Source organism: Aotus nancymaae, unplaced genomic scaffold (assembly GCF_030222135.1).
Source record: "Aotus nancymaae isolate 86718 unplaced genomic scaffold, 86718_ANA_hifiasm-v0.15.2.pri h1tg000011l, whole genome shotgun sequence".
In the NCBI taxonomy this organism is placed as follows: domain Eukaryota; kingdom Metazoa; phylum Chordata; class Mammalia; order Primates; family Aotidae; genus Aotus; species Aotus nancymaae.
In genome coordinates, this window is record NW_026988422.1 from 73417095 (window position 1) to 73434334 (window position 17240).

Here is a 17240-nt window from a genome sequence, read left to right on the forward strand (position 1 = left end):
ACACTGGCAATGCTAATCACTAAGTGCGCATCTGGCTTGAGAGGAGGCGCTACCTGGAGTTTCCCACCAGGGACTGGCCTCCATAGAAAACCTCTCACAAGTAGTATAGCAAATACTTGTGTGGTACTTACTGTATGCTGGCCAAGTGCTTTTTTATACTAACTCATTTAATCCCATGGAATTTGCCTTCTACTTGATGTAGACCTGTTGTCTCTCTGCTTTGGTATTGTTACAGAGACATTATTACAGGAGAGTCAGCAGGATGGTGATAGGCCGAGAGAAGGAAGGGAGGAAGTAGGTTGCCTATAAGGTTGTGAGCACAGCTCTCCAGAAGAGTTACACATGCTGTTAGGCTTTGTGGAGCAGACCATCAGCCCCTAGGAGGCTGCTCCTCCAGCTATCTCAGGTCTTAATGGAAACCTTCCTTGTGCTTTGCAGCACCAATGCTTCAGGCTCCAAAAAGACAAGAATCGTTCCTAGGACACTGTGCACTGTGGGACTGAGGAAAACAAATGTAAGGCACCAGCCAGCCTTCATAAACCTTGTAGAGGAATCATCTTCAGAGAGCTTTTCAAGGTCTCCAAGGACATTGACCAAACACTGACCATATATTGGGCTATTCAGTCTTACTGGACATGTAAACAGTCCATCCACTCTGCAGCCACACTCTTGCTTAAGACATATGCTTCCGCTCTCTAGGCCCATTTCCCCATCTGTAAAACCAGGGGTTGGGCTAAATCAGTGGATTTTATGCTGTGTTCCTTGGAGTCCTGTGGGCTCTGGAAACCCCTTTTAGAAGCCACCACAACAGTGGGCAGAGAGAGAGACGAGTGCAGGTGATTCATCCAGAGATACTTGCCCTTGTTTGCTTAAAATATTTCCTTTGAACAAAGGGTTCTCCAGGTTTAAAAAGAAAATTTTTGAAAATCATTATAATAGATCATCTCCCAGGGCCCATTCTAACAAACATTTCATAGTTCTGTTAAAAGCATTAACAGTTTCCACTTGCACCTAGATTATTTCATTCATTCCTCATTATAACTCAGTGCAGTGAGCAGATGGTTGTTAAGTCCATATTGTAGGTGAAGAAATTGGTGACCTAAGTACATAACCACAAGATAACAGAGCTAGCCAAAAGCAAACTCAAATCTTACAGTCTGCTCTTTTCAAGTCCTTGTATTTATTGCCTTTCTACTATAGGAGATAGATGAAAACATTGGACCATTTCATTAGAAAATAAAATAGTAATTTTTGGTTATAACATGGGTTACTATCAAATACATACTCAGATTCTTTGATACAGTACTCTGAATGCTAATTTTGACCTGAAATTTGAAAAACAATTTTTTTATCCTTCTTAGCAGTAATTTATGTAATTTTTGATTCTTAATGTTAATGTGATGACTTCTAAAATCCTTGTAATTCCATCTGTAGGATCAAGGATAGATAGATCGCTTTAAAGACTAGGTCAGCAGCTAGCCTGGACTATGCCGTAGAGCACCAAAGTCTCCATTTAGAATCCAGCGTGGCTATGAAAGACTGCTTGTTGGGGGAGGGTCATGATAGGCCTGTGACTGAGGAACAAAGTGAAGTTGCAAGTAGATTTGTCCAAATCTGTTTGGTGGTTTGTCAGACTTTGCACTTGGAAAACCCCACACCCAAGTATCTAATCTCCTTTAGTGTTCTGCTCTTATCTGCTTGAAAACATGCATCATAATCATTTTCATTTTTCTTTTCCTGCTGGCATTTCTTTGTTAATACACTGTATCTGTAAGACCTGATATCCACCCTGGAAACACAGCTGATGTGTTGCATCCTCTTAGAAGTTAATCTTTCAAGATTCTTAACATTTGCAGAAATTTGAGACAGGGTCTTACTCTGTCACCCAGGCTGGAGTTCAGTGGCGTGATCACTGCTCATTGTAGTGATGACCTCCCACGCTTAGGCGATCCTCCTTTCTCAGCCTCCGAAGTAGCTGGGACTACAGGTTTATGCCGCCATGCCTGGCTTCTTTTTTTTTTTAGATGGAGTCTCACTGTGCATGCCCAGGCTGGAGTGCAATGGCATGATCTCAGCTCACTGCAACCTCTGCCTCCAGGGTTCAGGCAATTCTCCTGCCTCAGCCTCCCGAGTAGCTGGGATTACAGGCACCCGCCACCAAGCCCGGCTAATTTTTTTATGTTTTTAGTAGAGACAAAGTTTCACCATGTTGGCTAGGCTGGTCTCGAACTCCTTACCTCAGGTGATCCGCCTACCTCAGCCCCCCAAAGTTCTGGGATTACAGGTGTGAGCCACCGTGCCTGGCCCATGCCTTGCTAATTTTTGTATTTTTTGTAGAGATGAGGTTTCACAAGGTTGCCCAGGTTGGTCTTGAACTCCTGAGCTCAAAGCTTTCTGTCTGCCTTGGCTTCCCAAAGTGCTGGGATTATAGGTATGAGCCACCATGCCCAGCTACTCTTCCTCTTTATTATTCATCAGTATTTTCACTCCATCCTTTTTTAGGCTTTCAAAATTAATCATTGTCATTGTTATTTTACAGACACTTCTTGTTTACAGTTACCCACAGGTTTACTCATTTCGTTGTTCCTTTTTCTTCCCAGTAGTCCTATCCTTTGAAACAAATTGAGTTTTATTCCTGAACTATATCTTTTATAGTTACTTCGTTGACTCCTTCTTACTGGCAATAAGCTCTGATTTGTTTTTCTAAAACTGCCTTTATTTTCATCCTCATTTTTAAATGATAATTTAACTGAATTTAAAATTATTTGGCCGGGCACGGTGATTCACACCTGTAATCCCAGCACTTTAGGAGGCCAAGGCCAGTGGATCACTTGAGACTAGGAGTTTAAGACCAGCCTGGACAACATGGCGAAACCCTGTCTCTACTAAAAATACAAAAATTAGCTGGGCGTGGTGGTGCACACCTGTAATCCCAGCTACTCAGGTGGCTGAGGCATGAAAATCACTTGAACCCAGGAGGCGGAGGTGGCAGTGAGCTGAGATCACTCCACTGCAGTCCAACTTGGGTTATAGAGCAAGACCCTGTATCAGGGAAAAAAAAACAACAACAACAACTGGGAGAAAGTAACTGCCAACTAAGATTTTATTTTTTTTGTTTTGAGACCGAGTTTCACTCTGTCATCCAGGCTGGAGTGCAGTGGTGCGATCTTGGCTCACTGTAACCTTTACTTCCTGGGCTCAAGTCATCCTTCCACCTTAGCCTCCCAAGTAGTTGGGACTCCAGGCATGCACCACCACACCTGGCTAATTTTTTATTTTTTTTAGAGATGGGGTCTCACTATGTCGCTGATCTCAAACTCCTGAGCTCAAGCAGTCCTCCCGCCTCAGCCTCCCAAAATACTGGGATTACAGGCATGAACCACTCACTATGCCTGGTCTTCCTCCTAGTTCCTTAAATGTTTTTTTCCATTGGCTTTTGAGCTCAGTTGTTGGTATTGAAAAGTTGCCATCTTTTGGCCACTTTTAAGATTTTCTTTACCTTTGATATTCTTCAGTTGAGATACAACGGATAAATAGGTATGGATTTATTTTTATTTATTCTGAGCAGGATTTGTTGTATTTCTTCCCAATTCAGTAAAATTATTGGCTATTATCGTTCAGCATATTGACTCTCACCCTCTCTTACTTGCATTTTATAACTCTTAATAGATGCTTGTTCGACCCTCTCATTCTATCTTCAGTTTCTTACTTTCCACCTCTTTGCCTCTGAGTTGCATTCTACCTGATTTCTTTAGATCTTTCTTCTAGTTCATTAGTTTTGTTTTCATCTGTGACTCATGTGGTGTTTAGTGCATCAGTAGAGTTTTTAATTCTATTAACTGTTTTTTACTTTTGAACTTCTCAGATACTGTATGTTTCACGGTTTAGAGTTCAGACCAGAGTCTCACTACCTGAGTTCAAATTCTTACTCTGTCACTTACTACCTATTGAAATCTTGAGCAAATGACTTTCATTTTCTCATCTGTTAAATAAGGGTAGTAATAAAATCTAATAGTTAAGAATGAAAATAAATAGAATATGTAAAGGTATTAAAACAATATTTGGCAGTTAACAGATGCTGTGTATTAGCTGCCATTATTAGCAAATTTGTTTCTTTCTTGTTTCATTATTTCTTTCATGTGTTGTTTACTTTGAAATCTTTTGTTTGTTTTTGTTTTGTTTTTTGAGATGGATCTTGTTGTGTCATCTAGGCTACAGTGCAGTGGCATGCGATCATAGCTCCTGGACTCAAGTGATTCTCCCATCTCAGTCTCTCAAGTAGCTGGGACTGCAGGTGTATACCACCATGCCTGGCTGATTTTTGCATTTTATTTTGATGTGGGATCGGATCTTGCTTTGTTGCCCGGGCTGTTCTCAAACTCCTAGCCTCAAGTGATCCTCCTGTCTTAGCCGCTCAAAGCACTGGGATTACAGGCATAAGCCACCATGCCCGGCTCAAATCATTTTAAATATACTTTTTATTTTTTTTTTTTGAGACATAGTGTTGCTCTGTCGCCAGGCACCAAACTGGAATGCAGTGGTGTGATCTCGGCTCATGGCAACCTCCACCTCCTGGGTTCAGGCAATTCTCCTGCCTCAGCCTCCCAAGTAGCTGGGACTACAGGCACACACCACCACACTCAGCTAATTTTTGTATTTTTTAGTAGAGACAGTGTTTCACCATGTTGGCCAGGATGGTCTCAATCTCTTGACCTCATGATCCGCCCACTCAGCCTCCCAAAGTGCTGGGATTACAGGTGTCAACCATTGCGCCTGGCAAATATACTTATTTTTAACTTGTCATCTAATAGACCAATCATCTGAAGTTCCTGGAGGTCTAATTCTATTTTCTCTTGTCTTTTGCTTATGATGGATTTGGATTATTTTCCCTTTTATTTTACAATATATATCTTTTTTTTATTTTTGAGATGAAGTTTCACTCTTATTACCCAGACTAGAGTGCAATGGCGCGATCTCGGCTCACCTCAACCTCCGCCTCCTGGGTTCAGGCAATTCTCCTGCCTCAGCCTCCTGAGTAGCTGGGATTACAGGCGCGCGCCACCACGCCCAGCTAATTTTTTGTATTTTTAGTAGAGACGGGGTTTCACCATGTTGACCAGGATGGTCTCAATCTCTTGACCTTGTGATCCACCCGCCTAGGCCTCCCAAAGTGCTGGGATTACAGGCGTGAGCCACCGCGCCCGGCCTACAATATATATCTTCACTGAAGATTTAACTATAAAAATTATCTGTGACTTGAGTGGACAGACCCCTTTACCTCCAGATAGATTTTGTCTCTGCCAGTCTCTTCAAGAACCTGGAATCAATGTGTATGTTAATATCTTGATGTAAGGTAGGGCAGATACCTAGCATTCCAATATTTGAGAAATCAGTTAGAAAAAAAGGAGTGACCAGAGAGGTTAAAAGCAGAAAGGAAGCCAAAATGTAGCAGCAAACAAGGAAAAATATTACATTAATGTTTCAATTATGCCAGGGGACAGGAGGCACTGATAGTAGAAGTCTCATGCTACTGAGAGATTAACATAAGATTAAAGAAATTTCCATTAGATGTGGCAGTGTGGAGGTTTTCAGTGATTTTGAGTGATTTCAGGATAGTGGTTTGGAGAAAAGTCTTATACTGAAAGCACATAATAAATTGAAGGGTAAGTGAGATTCTCTGTAGTATTGTACTGGACTGGAAGTTATAGCCAGTGCAATAAGGCAAAAAAAAAAAAAAAGGCATAAAGATTGTTAAGGAAGAAGTAAAACTGTATTTGCAGATGATTTTGCATTTGTAAAACCCCAAGTTGTTTAAACATGATTTCAAGATTCACTGATTCACTATAAAAGCAAAGTAAGACTGTGATATCAGCATCAGAATAGATAAATTGATCAATAGAACAGAATAGAGTCCAGAAATAGACACATATATCATCAAAGATTTTTGACAGAGGCACCAATGTAATTCAGCGGACGAAGGATGTTCTTTTCAAAAAATAGTGCTAAAGCAATTAGATATTGATGCAGAAAAAAAAAAAAACCTAGTCCTATCTTAGGCCATAGACAAAATTAATTTCAGATGTATGATATACCCAAGTAAGAAAGCTAAAGCTATAAAGCCTAGAACAAGAATATCCTATGACCTTGAAATAGGCAAGATTTAGTACATAAGACATAAAATGCACTTGACAAGAAAAGATTTACACATTTGGACTTCAAAATATTTTAAAACTTTGTTTATTTAAAAACTTTATTTTAAAACACCAGTTTGGGTTAGATGAGAAATCTTTTTCTAAATAAGACCTCACACTCAGAAGCTATAGAGTAAACAATTGCACCTTGGATAACTTCCTTCCTTCCCTCAAAATGGAAGAGAGCAAGCAAAAAAGACCTGAACTATAAGGTTTTCATAAAGTTATAACTGGACGAACATTTACAACATAATTGTAATATATGAAAAGCACTGTGTGGTGGGCAGAATAATGGCTCCCCAAAGATGTTATTGTCCAAATCCTTAGGGATGTGACTGTTAAATTACCTGGCAAAGAGGAATTAAGGTGGCAGGTGGTGTTCCTAGTCAAATGACCTTCACATGGGGTGGTTATTCGGGGAGGGCCCAGTATAATCACAGAGGTACTTTGGAAGTGGAAGAGAGACAAGTTGCGGGGGGGGAGGGAGGGAGAGAGAGAGTGCTCACACACACACACGCACACACACCACATGAATAGAACTCAACTGATCTCATTGGCCTTGAAGATGAAACAGACACATTCCAAGGGGAATGCAGACAGCCTCTAGAACTAGAAAAGGCAAGGAAATGAGTTCTTCCCGAGAGCCTCTGGAAGAAACACAACCTCCCAACACTTTAATTTTACTTTACTTTGTGTAAGATAATGAATCTTGGTTTCAAGTCATTAAATTTGTTTTGTGGCATGTTGTTAGAGCAGCAGCAGGAAACTAATGTGCACTTCATATTAAGAGGAAACAAAACAGTATCATAATTTAAAAATTTATAATTCACAGAATTAAACATCAGCATTCAGTAGTGATGTGGGTTGGCTATATCCCCACCCAAATCTCACCTTGAATTGTAGCACCTGTAATCCCCATGTGTCATGGGAGGGACCTGGTGGGAGGTAACTGAATCATGAGGGTGGTTTTCCTGTGCTGTTCTCATGATGGTGAATATGTCTCTATTTACTGATGGTTTTTATAAAGGGCAGTTTCCCTACACACACTTGCCTACCGTCAGGTAAGGCATGCCTTGGGTCCTCCTTTGCCTTCTGCCATGATTGTGAAGCATCCCCAGCCATGTGAAACTGTGAGTCCATTAAACCTACTTTCCTTTATAAATTACCCTATCTTGGGTATGTCTTCACTAACAGTGAAAGAACAGACTGTTACAGTAAATTGATACTGGTAGAGTGGGGTGCTGCTATAAAGATACCCAAAAATGTGGAAGCAACTTTGGAACTGGGTAACAGGCAGAGATTGGAACAGTTTGGAGGGCTCAGAAGAAGACAGGAAAATGTGGGAAAATGGGAACTTCCTAGAGACTTGGAGGGCTCAGAAGACAGGAAGATGTGGGAAAGTTTGGGGCTCCCTAGAGACTTGTTGAATGGCTTTGACCGAAATGCTGATAATGATGTGGACAATGAAGTCCAGGCTGACCTGTTCTCAGATGGAGATGAGGAACTTGTTGGGAAATGGAGCATAGGGGACTCTTCCTATGTTTTAGCAAAGAGACTGGTGGCATTTTGCCCCTGCCCTAGAGATCTGTGGAACTTTGAACTTGAGAGATATGATTTAGGGTATCTGGTGGAAGAAATTTCTAAGCAGCAAAGTGTTTGAGGTGATTTTGGATGCTCTTAAAAGCATACAGTTTTATTCATTCACAAAGATATTGTTTGGAATTGGAACTTATATTTAAGAGGGAAGCAGAGCATAAAAGTTTGGAAAACCTGCAAACTGACAATGCGATAGAAAAGAAAAACCCATGTTCTGAGGACTGCAGAAATTTGCCTAAGAAAGGAGGAGCCAAATGTTAATCGCCAAGACAATGGGGAAAATGTCTTCAGGGTATGTTAGAGGTCTTCACAGCAGACCCTCCCATCACAGGCCTGAAGGCCTAGGAGGAAAAGATGGTTTTGTGGGCCAGGCCCAGGGCCTTGCCGCTTTGTGCAGTCTTGGGACTTGGTTCCCTGCCTCCCAGTAATGGATAAAAGGTGCCAACATACAACTCAGGCCATTGCTTCAGAGCATGCAAGCCCCCAAGTCTTGGTGGCTCCCATGTGGTGTTGGGCCTGCTGGTGCACAGAAGTTAAAAATTGAGGTTTGGGAACCTCTACCTACATTTCAGAGGACGTATGGAAATGCCTGGATGTCCAGGCAGAGGTACGCTGCAGGGGCAGAGCCCTCGTGGAGAACCTCTGCTAGGGTAGTGCAGCAGGGAAATGTAGGGTAGGAGCTCCTACACAGAGTCCCCACTGGGGCACTGCCTAGTGGAGCTGTGAGAAGAGGGCCACCACCCTCCAGATCCCAGAATGGTAGATCCACCAACAGCTTGCGTGTAGGACCTGGAAAAGGTGCAGAAACTCAATGACAGCCCATGAAAGCAACCAACAGGGGGGCTATACCCTGCAAAGCTAAAGGGGCAGAGCCTGCCCAAGGCCACGGAAGCCTACCTCTTGCATCAGCATGACCTGGATGTGAGACATGGAGTCAAAGGAGATCATTTGGGAACTTTAAGATTTGAATGCCCCACTGGATTTTGGACTTGCACGAGGCCTGTAGCCCCTTTGTTTTGGCCAATTTTTCCCATTTAGAATGGCGGTATTTACCCAGTGTCTGTACCCACATTGTAACTAGGAAGTAACTAATTTGCTTTTGATTTTACAGGGTCATAGGCAGAAGGGATTTACCTTGTCTAAGATCAGTCTTTGGATTGTCGACTTTTGAGTTAATGCTGAATTGAGTTAAGACTTAGGGAGACTGTTGGCAAGGCTTGATTGTATTTTGAAATGTGAGAACATGAGATTTGGGAGGGGTCAAAGGTGGAATGATATGGTTTAGCTCTGTGTCTTCACCCAAATCTCATCTTGAACTGTAGCTTCCATAATTCCCACGTGTTGTGGGAGGGACCCTGTGGGAGGTAATTGAATGGTGGGGGCGGTTTTCCCATGCTGTTCTGGTAATAGTGAATAGGTCTCACAGGATCTGATGGTTTTATACAGGGTAGTTCCCTTACACATGCTCTCTTTCCTGCTGCCATGTAAGATGTGCCTTTGCTCCTCCTTTGCCTTATGCCATGATTGTGAGACCTCCCCAGCCATGTGGAACTTTGAGTCCATTAAACCTTTATAAACCTTTCCTTTACAAATTATCTAGCTTCGAGTATGTCTTTATTAGCAGCATGATAACAGACTAATAGAAGTAGATACAGTTAAAAATACTTGATATGCTTTGGCTGTGTCCCCACCCAAATCTTATTTTGAATTGTAGCTCCCATAATTCCCACATGTTGTGAGGGGACCTGGTGGGAGAAAATTAAATCTTGGGGGCAGTTTCCCCCATACTGTTCTCATAGGACTGAATAAGTCTCATGAGATCTGATGGTTTTACAAGGGGAAACACCTTTTGCTTGGTTCTCATTTTCTCTCTTTGTCTGCCACCATCCTTGTAAGACATATGACATGTTCCTCTTTGCCTTCCGCCATGATTGTGAGGCCTCCCCAGCCATTTGGAACTGTGAGTCCATTAAACCGCTTTCCTTTATAAATTGGGTATGTCTTTATTAGCTCCATGAGAACAGATTGATAGAATACTTAACATCATTAGTAATTAGAGAAGTCAAATTTAAATGAGATACAGTTTGCCAGTTAGACTTGTAAAACTTTTCATAGATACTGTCTACCAGTGTTCTCAAAGTCTAAGAAAATAATACTTCTATACACTGTTGCTGATAATCTAAATAGGACAGATGCTTGAGACAGAAATTGGACAGAATCTATCAAAATTAAGGATAATGTCCCTGTTTATACCTGTATACAATTTGAATCTTTTACAGTGAGAATATCTACATATCACATGTGAAACGTCTTTTTAATTCATAAAACAGAACCTAAGAGTGATAAAAGAAAACCTACACTGAATGCAAAATGGAAGGAAACCTATAATGTCTGCTTTGTGGCACATATTGCCGTAGAGTTTTGGGAAAGGGACAACAGCAGTGTTGGCTGGAATCATGGTTTCCCCTCCACATTAGCACAGCTGCTTGGTCTCCATCTTCTCCAGCACCACTGTTAACATTCTGTTTTTTTGCACTGTCTGTGAATGTGTCTGTCCCCTCATCCCTGGTCCTCTAGAAGTGCGGTGGCCAAAGCCTCAGTCTGTATGTTGTCTCATTGTCTCTGTACTCTTTGTGCTGCTGCTGCCTAGACTGCTAAGTAATTAATAATGAAAAGAAATATTTTATCAGTGGACATATGTTCCCATAACAGCAGTCATCCTTAGGGACTCGTACATCTTGTAAAAAAATCTTAAAAGTGAATCTAATCAGCCACTCTAATTGGTGCTCAAGCAGGCATTGGTGATGGCAGCTGTTCCCTTTACCAAATTTCAGGTTTTGAAAGATGCATGGAGCAAGGTTTGGCCCAGAGGTCATCTTCATAGCTCCCTATTTCCTTTCTTATGTAGTTGTTTCCCTGATGTGTTATCATGAACATTCAGCAAGTACTCCCCAGGGGTAAACCTCCAGTGAAACTTTACTTTGGGATGAGACTACATCACTGGAGGGGAACACTCTAGTTAATGTGAGATGGGTATCTCTCGTTATTGTAGACTCTAGCCTGGAAACGGATTTTGGTCTCATAGGCTGACAGCCCTCATACTGGAGACAGGAACCTAAAGCCCAGGGAGGTGAGGAGTGGCTTAAGGAGTGTCTGTGACTGGGGAAGCTGAGACACAAACATCTGCTCCTGATTCAGGGTCCAGGGCTCTTTTCTCAACATGTGCCTGCCTGCCTTCTCCATTTGCCTCACATGCCATTCCTGTGCTCTCCTGAGATTTCCTGTAGGAGTTTTTTGTTATACTTATCAAGTTTACTCTTAAAAATTTAATCTTTGGGACAAAATGTTCATGTTGGGAACTGAGGTCAAACCTGTAATAAGCAGCCACACCTTATAAGCTGTGGCAGAGTGTTCTACCATCATTTTCACTCCTTGTAGGCAAGGCGACAATAAACTGCCTAATTGAGCAGCAGAGCATTAGTCAGTTTAGCTGTGGTGGCTTGGTGCCTCATTCAGTTCAGGCTGCTATACAGAGCAACTTATAAATATATCTCATAGTTCTAGAGAATGGAAGTTCAATGTCAGGGTGCCAGCATGGCCAGATTCTGGTGAGGGCCCTCTCTGGGTTGCAGCCTGCTGACTTCTCATTGTGTCCTCACAAGGTGGAAAGAGGGCAAGGCAGCTCTCCGGGGTCTCCTTTATAAGGGTACCAGTCTCATTCATGAGGACTCCATCTTCATGACATAATTAGCCCAAAGCCCCGGCTCCTGACACAATCACATTGGGGGTTAGGATTTCAACATATGAATTCTGAGGGACACGAAAATTCAGTCCATAACACTTGGTAATGGTCAACTTGTCTAGCCTCAACCACAATTTCCAGAATTCCCTTTCTTGTATGTTTCCAATCAGGTGGGCCCCAAGGGAGATTCTTACAGTTGAAGAGCAAATGTGAGACAGCAGCCATTTTTATAACTCATGTATTGTCACTGTGTCCAGCAAAAGCTAGACCTCACACCCTCTCAAGTCCTCCTTCAGCTTCTTTAACTCCTGGCTCTCACCAGGTGTGTATTTTTTCTGTGGTGAAGGCTCTGTCTTGCAAGACACCCACACCTCTAGTGCCAGAGGCACAAAATCCATCATGGGTGTCCATCCTCATGGGCTTCAGCTCTTGCCTGTGGCTCCAGCTAGTATTCTCTACTTTATGCCCATCTTCCTTGGGCTTACTCCTACTCTATAGATTTCTAGTTCCAGCATCAGGGCAGGTAACAGCCTTATAAAGACTTTAACGAGCTCCTACAATTATATGATAATAAATTCCTGTAAGAAATACACACAAACACACATATAATTTTCTAGTTACGTTTCTGTGATTGAACCCTGACTGATACACCCCCAGAAGCTACTGTCTTACTCATTATTACTTTATTAAGAGCTTGGGTAGTAGTTCTGGTGGATGGTAGACCATGGGACCTCCGGAATTCTACCCTAAGGATCTAAAGTAAATTAAATACCCCACCCCTCTTTAGTGATGTGAAGCATCACTCAGTATCCAACAACAAAATAAACCATAGCACTTGGGAGAGAAAGCAGCCCAGTCCAGTAGACAAAAGAACAATGGGCAGGAGGAACAAAATGGTGAAAACGAGTTCTCAGTGAAAGCTGGGACAGGCAGTGGACAATGGATTCCACGTGAAGAACAGAAGCTAGAACTCCTTTGGAGTTACGGGCACAAGAGAGCCCTGTGGTGTTGCTGTGCCTCGTGAAAGACATGGTGCTTTTGGCACACGCACGCGCGCGCGCGCACACACACACACGCGCGCCCCACCTCCACCCCTCCACCCCACAAGAGTTTGGAAATACTGAATCTTCCTGGCTGCCCTAGGTGCCAATGATTCAAAGTATTACTCAATGTAAAAAGTCATTAAAGATGATATCTGAGGGAATGTTGATTTATCACCTACAAACCTGCAAGTGACTTTCAGGCTCTGAGTGTTCACGGTAAGGTTTCTAAGGTTCCAGATGTTTCAAAATCTGTTAGAAGCCAAATAAAAGGAGGGATTGGAGGAAGCCCTCTGAAAGGCTGTCCTCACGATCTCCATTGAACTTCACTTAAGAATAAGCCCTCAAATCTTGAAATGCTAAGAAAACACAACTCTTGGGGAAGGAATGAGAACAGCCTTCCAGAAGATACCTCCTGTCTGTGTTGTCATGATACTGATAGTCAAGAGTTGCCCAGAAAGTGATAATCTAATAAGTGAGAAAAACACCTCAAACCCACTGTTTGGTTTTGCCGTTAGATTTTTCTCCTTGCCCAGGAGATCACCTATTTTTACTAACAGGTGAAAGACCTAAAAGCAAGATGTTATTTTGGACTTTTAAAAACACACTTTTTTCCTAGGATCGTAATACCACTTTATCACAAACATCAGCTTCCTCTTCACTTTGTGTCTCAACGATGTCACAGACAGTGACATTCATGACCGTGGTCCTTGTGCAAAGGTTTCCTGTCTTCAGTATGGTTCATTTAAGAAGCCAGGAAGGTTTGTAAATAATGCTCTGTTTTCTTAAGTCAGCTTAATTGCTTCAAGAGTTTTTCTTAGCTCTGATTTCCACATTCTTCTTTCTCTGTTCCCATAGAATCCTTAACAGACATTATTCTTTTTATCTTACTTTGATCATTGTTTTTGTTTGACTCTCCGATTCCAGCAGACAATAGTAATAGTTCCAGCACATAGCTTAGAAAACATACTTGGTGCACCAGTGAATGAATCTTGAAATATTCAGTCATCCACAAAGGCCGTAAAGAGTTTTCTGAATAGCTGAAGTTTATATGTTTTAAAATGAAATAATGTTTATGGTGGGTTTATGTTAAGCTCTGCCACATTGGCTTATAAAAGAGAGTCTCTGAAGATGCCTCAGATCTTAGTGGTCTCCGTTCCTGAGCATTTTGATGTGCATCTTGGCACTTCTTGCAAGATCAGTGTTGAGTCTCCTTCCTCCTGCTGCACCTTGTTTTTTTGTTTTTTTTTTTTTAACTACTTCTTGAGACAAGGTCTTACTGTCATCCAGGCTGGAGTGCGGTGGTACGATCCTCACTTACTGCAACCTCCACCTCACAGGCTCAAGCGATCCTCCCACCTCAGCCTTTCAAGTAGCTACGACTGTAGGTTTGTGACACCGTGCCTGGCTAATTTTTTGTAGAGATGTGATTTTGCCATCTTTCCCAGGCTGGTCCTGGGTTCAAGTGGTCTGCCTGCCTCGGCCTCCCGAAATGCTGGGATTACAGACAGGAGTGAGCCACCACGCCTGGCTTGCACCATTATTTTTTAGCCACAAATTTTTGAACATATAAAACATCATTCTGAATGTACCTTTTTTTTTTTTTTTTTTTTTTTAATTAGACAGAGTCTCACTCTGTAGCCCAAGCTGGAGTGCAGTGGTGCAATCTTGGTTCCCTGCAACCTCCGCCTCCCAGGTCCCAATTCAAGCAGTTCTCCCTCCTCAGCCTCCAGAGCAGCTGGGATTATAGGAACGCGCCACCATGCCCACCTAATTTTTTAGTAGAGACAGAATTTCATCATGTTGGCCAGGCTGGTCTTGAACTCCTGATCTCGTAATCCGCCTACCTCAGCCTCCCAAAGTGCTGGAATTACAGGTGTGTGCCACTATGTCTGAGCTGAATGTACCATTTCTTTCTAGACACAAACAACAATCTATTGCCCTCACAGCTGTTTTCTTCACATTGAAAGAAATTAACACTACCTGGCAAAAAAAACTGAAAAAGGAAATATGAAGCTTAAGATACTACTACGTAAGATAATATTAACCTTATTCTGAAATGCTAGTTTTATATACAAAACCAGAAATCCTGGCTACTCCAGGATCATGAAAAGAAAAGGGGCTTTAGAAAGAAAAAAATGAAATCTCAGGAAAGATAATTATTTTAATAGCTGCCCTGAGTAAAATGCAGATGAGGGTGAAGCTATCCCGAATTAGCAATTAGATAAATCTTGAGGATTAGAAAACAGCAGGATTTAAATTCCCTTTTCAAAAATGCAGCAACTCTGCTAGAAAATGAATGAATGTGATTGCAGCTATATATTTTTTTGACCGGTGCTCTTGCAGCTGTGGAAGTTTGACCCACACTGAGATGCCTCCTGAGTCAGCCCTTTCTGTGTCCTTGTCTCTGCAGCGCAAATCTGTCCAAGGCCGCCTGGGGAGCATTGGAGAAGAATGGCACTCAGCTGATGATCCGCTCCTACGAGCTTGGGGTCCTTTTCCTCCCTTCAGCATTTGTAAGTTTACACTTCCAATGGCGTAGTAGGTCACATGTGAAATGAACTGGGATTTGTGTTCTCTTCCTTTAGTCACAACAGCCTGCCTAAGGTTGGCAGGAAACATTCAAGATTCTTACCCAGAGCCTGTGCTCTTAACCACCGGTTTGTACCTCTGAGCTTACTGAACACTCACCAGTCTGAGTGCAGTGGGATACCTGCTCTCAAGGCATGTGTACTTGTTTAGGATTTGACTGTGTGCTTCTGGCAAAATTAATAACATTTAAAATAAATATTGTGAACTACCATGTGAAGATTTGTCTCAAGGTGGTAGATGACAAGTCACCAAAGGAATGGCCCAGTCAACACAAGATGTTTTAGGTAGGGGTGACTGCCTGCCTAATCTTTACAATAGAGATTGCATTATTTATAAAGACCATCAGACAAGAATATTAAACAGATTCCACCCCTTCTAGACTATGCCAGCAGATTCAAGAGCTAGGCCCCAAATAGGGTGGCTATGTCGTCAACAGTCTAAGATGGTAACAGATTTTCCAAGAGTTTGTCGGCACATCTCAAAAAACAGAGCCTGGAACAGTGCTTTCCAGTAGGCTTCCATCATGACCCTGGTGAGGCCCCACTCACTATACCTGCCTTGTGATCAGCCATTGGCCCTTTGATTGGGCTGTCTGTGTCCTTCAGTGAATGACAAATGACCTGGGCAGAGTGCTGTAATCAGGCATTGTGGACAGTACACGGAATGGCTTACCCTTCCCCTCCCAGAGAGCTTATAGGCTAGTTGGGCAAGGCAGTCGTAAAGTCAGATGGGCACCCGATACACCTGAGCAATGAGACAGACATCCTTCCTTGGTGCGAGCTGGGTGCTGAGACCTGAGGAAGGTGTCTACCTGAGTGAGCAGAGCCAAAGGACTTTGTTGTGCGTTACAGAAACCAACTTGTGTCCACAGGAGCCCACAGATGGAGGGAGTTTACTGAGAAGATGCTGGGGGGATGTCATGGGATCCCAGGAGTTGCTGAGCAGCTGACACTTGGGAGGGACAGAACCAGGTCCTCTTGGGGGACTCAGCAGTGCCCCTTCTCCCTGGGTTACTGCCACTAGCTTGGCTCTGCAGCCCAGGTGTTGGCCATTCCACATCCCAGTGACTCCTCAGGCCTAGATCTGCCTTCAATGACCCAGGACTCTCCCAGCTCTGTCCCCAGAGAGTAAACCTGTTTCTAGAGAAGGGAGAAGAGATGTGAGTGAGGAAGTCACCCTGAGGGATAGACACTGTCAGGGGGTTTCACCCATAAGTGAGTTGACGTGCATCCTGTCAGTCTGTAAAAAGGGTTGTTGGGTTTTTTTGATACAGGAGACTTTGTCTTTAAGCACGTAAATCACAGTATCTATGTTGCTCACTGATATTTGACGTGTCTGGAAAAAAAGTAGATCTTTGCTTGGACTTCACAAAACTAACATTTATGGTTTAGACCTTGAGGTTGACCTAGAGATTTGTGCCATGCGGTAGTTTGTCATTTCGCTGAGTTTATACAGGCACAGGAATGAGACAAGTAGCTTGTGAAGGAGAGGCTGTCCAGTGGAACAGAATGGCGGTTCCCTCCTCAAAGCGTACCCCAGGCTCCTTCCTGAACGTTCCAGTGGCTTGGGACTGCCCTCCTCCACGCTCACTTCGGTCCTGCACATACCCTGTGCCTGCTGTCTTCATGATGAAAGCCAGGAGTTCTGCACAGCAGAACTCTCCCAGGGAGAGAATAAAGGATGAGGTGGAGGCTTCCTTTCAGGAAACTCGTGGATAAGTTGAGGAAACAGACACCGGTGATTACAGTGTGTGACAAGAACTAGGGTGTGGGGCATTGAAAATACCAGGGCTCTGAGAAGAGGGACCATGTAGTCTGCCTGGGAGGGTTGGGAAAGACTTTGTTAAGGAGGTAGCATTCAATATCACTCTTGAGAAAGGAGCGTGAGCTTAACCTGCTGTCAGGGAAGATGAAGCTTCCAGACAAAGGTAATAGTGCAGGCTGTGTTTGGGAAAAAGCAAACAATTCTGTGTGCTTGGAATGGGGATGGGGCGTGTGCCATGAGAGGCTGGAATTCCAATCTGAAGGAGACTGAATAACAGAACACACTGTTGGCCTTGGTCCCACGTGGATAGTAGAA

General features: G+C 42.9%; 1 protein-coding gene across 2 annotated transcripts in view; it reads left to right on the plus strand.

Moving 5' to 3' along the window:
• Positions 1-17240, plus strand: part of TDP1 (tyrosyl-DNA phosphodiesterase 1) — an 84267-nt gene that overhangs the window by 49396 nt on the left and 17631 nt on the right. For both annotated transcript variants that reach the window (XM_012453101.2, XM_012453102.2), the window contains exon 14: positions 14983-15085. In XM_012453101.2, the coding sequence (XP_012308524.2) occupies positions 14983-15085 (103 nt within the window). The remainder of the gene's footprint in view (positions 1-14982; positions 15086-17240) is intronic.